Source organism: Triticum dicoccoides, chromosome 3B (genome assembly GCF_002162155.2).
Source record: "Triticum dicoccoides isolate Atlit2015 ecotype Zavitan chromosome 3B, WEW_v2.0, whole genome shotgun sequence".
Classification (NCBI taxonomy): Eukaryota; Viridiplantae; Streptophyta; class Magnoliopsida; order Poales; family Poaceae; genus Triticum; species Triticum dicoccoides.
The window spans coordinates 466,468,807-466,472,977 of record NC_041385.1 but is presented as its reverse complement, the minus strand read 5'-3'; the positions used below and the strand labels follow the sequence as shown (position 1 = coordinate 466,472,977).

The window sequence follows — 4,171 nt, the reverse complement described above, 5'->3', positions numbered from 1 at the left end:
CGTTGTCTTATCGCGTCCGGAAGCTTGTCGCTTACCGGGCCTCGTCGGGACGCGTGGCGCGTCGCGACAAGTTCCTTGAGATGGCTTGGTTGACCTTCCCGGCAAGCTCATCTTGCCGGGGCCTTGTCTCCTTGGCTTGAATATTTTGTTTTTGAATGGCTCCAAAGAAACCACGGAGAACCTTGACGGTCACCCGACAAGCCTTGCCGCGGGTTGCTGCGACTGCTCGTGCACGAGTTCGAAATATTAGGGTACCCCTACTCTAGTACACCGACAGACAGCTTCCACTGTGAGCCGTCCATGGCTCCGGGACAACCAACAACCAACAACCGGCAAGTAGGAGTGACGACAGTACATTTCTAGCTAGGCTCGCTATGCATACTGACGTGACGGCTGATTAGAACAAAGATCACGATTACTTTAAATAGCAGCCAGTTGCTCCATTTTTATCAAGCCGCACAACAACCGGCACAGGATGGATCCGTCTGCTCTGGAAGAACTCTTGCACACCGCGAGAGGGTTAACCAAAGAAGAGACTCCGGCTCATTCGTGCAGCCGTGTACCACTGGATTTTCTTTCTCCTGCCTTGTACAGGCCGCGTGTGCAAAATACTTGGCGTGCAGGACTATGCCCGGCGAGAGAAACATGATTGGCGTTGCTTGGCTGCAGAGTCGGCTCAAGCTGTCGAGCACGAGCTTGCCTGCCGCTTACATAACCATCAGAAAGCGACCAGTGGCGTGGCTTGGGTCTGGACGCAGAATCATTTAGGTCCGTCGGGACAAGACAATGACGCTGAACACCCACAGCCGAGATCAAAGATGGGATCGCAGTCAAAATCCGGTGGCTGCTAATTTGTTTAAGAAATGTCTGTTGTGACTGATTTAATGCAGAGCTCGTACACCATCGCTATCTATGCGCAGGTTGTTGTTTTCTCCGGGACACTCATTCTTGCGTTGTTTAAGAATCTAAGGGCGGTCAGCAATCTACTTTCTCCCGGGAAAATGATATCGGAATTGCTACGATATTCATGTAAGGCAGACTTGACTATGATTGGATGATTGCACTTTGCGTCATCTGATCAGGAATAGACTTGGGCTGTGATTGCACGTTTGGATTTTCTACCTAATCTAACGCTGATCTACATATATACCCTTGCTTTGCTCGGTGGCAACTAACCCACCTACAGCTCAGCCCCACCAAGAGAAGTTTGTAAAGCGATCGGATCGATCATGTGTTTGAGACTTGCAGGGAAGAAATGGGCCGATTGCCTGATTGGCTGGATAATCAGCGGTGTCCACAACAGGCCCCGCAGTGCGTGCAGCACGAGCTCTAATTTTTTTTTTATGTATCCTATATATCTACTCCCAAGTCGTGAGCTGTAGTGTGTAATTGGTTGAAACAACGACGTAGAGCAAAGAGACGGGGAAGGAGAAGCAACACGTTACTTCCATCCAAGAAATACTCCACCTGTTTATTACGGCATCCATCGTTTAGAGGATTTTTACTACGTACGAGTAATATATATTTTTCTCATATAATAATACACACATGAATACAAGAATGGTAATAAGTAGGTCCCAGCTCTTGGTGTCCGATCAGCAAACCACGATCGCCATGTGGAATTTACAGCTCACCCATCTGCACAAGATTATTTCTCGTCATATTATTCGTGAAGATTATGAACATTATCTCGTCCGATCTCTCCCCACCCCAGAGAGGGTCCGGAGGCGCGCATCACACATCGGACGACCTGTACTTGTACACGTGGAAGCTCGCCTGCGGCGCCACAGCGGCCAGGAAGACCCTGGCCGTCGCCTCCTGCGCCGCCACCGCCCCATCCTTCTCTACCAGCGCCGCCGCCACCACATCGCCAGCGGAGCCGCCTCCGGCGGCAATCATCGCAATGATGGCCGTCTGCACGGGACCCAGCGTCGGGTTGTACGCCGCGGACTCCAAGCAGCCCCCGGCGTACACCTTCCCTTCGCCGTCCGCCACCGCGAAGCCCGACGGGCAGCCGCTGTACGGCGCGTGCGCCGCACGCGCCGCCGCCTCCGCGGCATCCTTCAGGCGCCCCTCCAGGTCGTCGGCGGCGAAGCCATTGGCGACGGCGTCAACGGGATCGCCGAGGCGGTTGTCGTGCGGCTCGAGGACGAGGGGGGCGTCCTTGGGGAGAAGGTCGTGGGGACCGAATGGGCGGGGCAGGAGCGATGCCAGCGTGCGCCACTCAGCCGCGCAGCCGTCAGCGGCGTCGGACGTCACCAGGATGCGGATCCCGGCGGCGCCGCGGATCTCCTGGAGGAACTGCCGGCAGTGGCCGCAGGGCATGTGGGAGACGGCGATGGCGCGGAGCGCGGGCTCCCCGGCGGCGGCGGCGTTGGCGATGAGGAACTGCTCGGCGTGGACCACCTGGGAGAGAGGGGCGCCCAGGAACTCGAGGTTCACGCCGGCGTAAACGCGCCCGCTCTCGCCCAGCCCGACGGCGCCCACGGGGAACCGCGAGATCGGGGGGCGCGCGCGCCGCATCGCCGAAGGGATCAGCAGGGGAAGCAGGTCCTCCACCGTCTCCACCCCGGCCGCCGCGGCCGCGCGCTCCGCCTCGTCGGCGCTCATCACAAATCCTGGCAGCTCGACGGCCTCAGGCTTCGCCGTCATCCTCTCCTCCCCCATTGCTCAGATCTAACTCGAAACTGTGTTGTCACTCTATGATTTTTTTTTTCTACCTTGTATAATCGTACGTCGCCTCTTGAGATGGAGGGAGCACTTGGATGTTTCCTCAAAGAGTGGAGGAGAGGAAGAGCGGGGGAGGGGGGAAACTCGGTGGTGGTAGCGTGTGGGTATTTATAACGGACACATATCCGTGTGCTTTGTTGTTGCTGTTTTTCTCTTTTGCCAGGGCTTCGCTTCCTTTCTCTCTTTTCAGTCTTTTGCAACGATGGGCACGGATAATTATCGTCCGCTGGACGTGTCATGGCCGCTGCACAGATAGTCTTTTGCAGCTGAACTGAAGTGGTTTGGATGGCAGTGGCCACACAAGTATTGCTAGCTGAGGATCACAAAATTAAGTCTGAGACAATATGTCATCAGATGGTTTCAAATCAAGCTAGCCAACTCGATCTTAATCCATTTCTTTTCTGAAAGCTATTTACATGTGCTCAAGAAAAAAAGAACAATGTTTCAAGATATTGGTCAATCATGACAGATGATGTTTAATCAGCTGATCCCAATGATCCCGCAATTGTTAGCCTGTACCAAACGAGAAGTGGAAGGCGTTGGATTTCATAGACCTTGACCTGTTAAATCTTGTATCTCAGTCTAATTAAAATTTGCAAAGTACGATTACAGAAGTGGAAGCGGTCGCCGCTCAGGGCCTTAATTTGCGAAGTCGAAGTGGTTGCCGATAAGGGCTGCTCCAGAGCGTCAGCGGCACCGCGTATTCATGTAGGCTCAGAAAGACACGACCTTTCATTTATGTCGGCATTAAAGCAGCACGCCCGCTGAGAGCATCGGCCGCACCATGTTTTGGTCTTCACACATGTTTAATGTCCGAGCGACGTGATTTGATAGAACGGGGTGAATATCTACCGCATTCAAAGGGGCTATCCGTTTGTCCATCTACTGACATTAAACCGAAACGGGAGCCGAGAAACCCACTCCGGGGCCCCCATTGACACACCCCGTTGCTTTGACTAGCCGGTATCCGCTATTTAAATGTGGTCACGCCCAACACAAACTGCACCACATCACGTCCTGCTTCAAAATCCTCCTTCGTGCACCCCCTTCACCATGACCGCGAGCTCTAGGGCGTTGCAGCAGAACCTCTTGACATAGCAGAAGCACAAGTTGGCCGCCCTTGCAGCCAGCCGGCATGGCCGCTGCACGAGGCGACATACACCGGCCTGCCGGCCAGCTCTTCGAAGGTCTCCGACGACAACCCAACGATGGAGAGGGCCTCCAACAACAAGTTGACTCCCCTGCCCGCGTTGTTCCATGCTGGCTTGACCATGGAGCATGAACAGGCGTACTTTGACGCCGTCATGGCAGAGGAGCAGCCAACGCCATAGCCAGTGTCGGCGTTCCGGCAGGTGCAGGAGGAGCAGTGGTACAACCTCTCCCTCCTTGCGCGTCACTGGCTGGTGGATGGCCAAATCTACGACGAGTTCGCGAGCGAGTA

At 54.8% G+C, this 4,171-nt stretch overlaps 1 protein-coding gene across 1 annotated transcript; it reads right to left on the bottom strand.

Moving 5' to 3' along the window:
- Positions 1 to 1,509: 1,509 nt before the first annotated feature.
- Positions 1,510 to 2,830, bottom strand: LOC119276550 (cytidine deaminase 1-like). Its single transcript, XM_037557644.1, has one exon. It carries the CDS (start codon positions 2,665 to 2,667, stop codon positions 1,735 to 1,737), a length of 933 nt encoding a protein of 310 aa, XP_037413541.1. The 5' UTR covers positions 2,668 to 2,830; the 3' UTR covers positions 1,510 to 1,734.
- Positions 2,831 to 4,171: the final 1,341 nt, after the last annotated feature.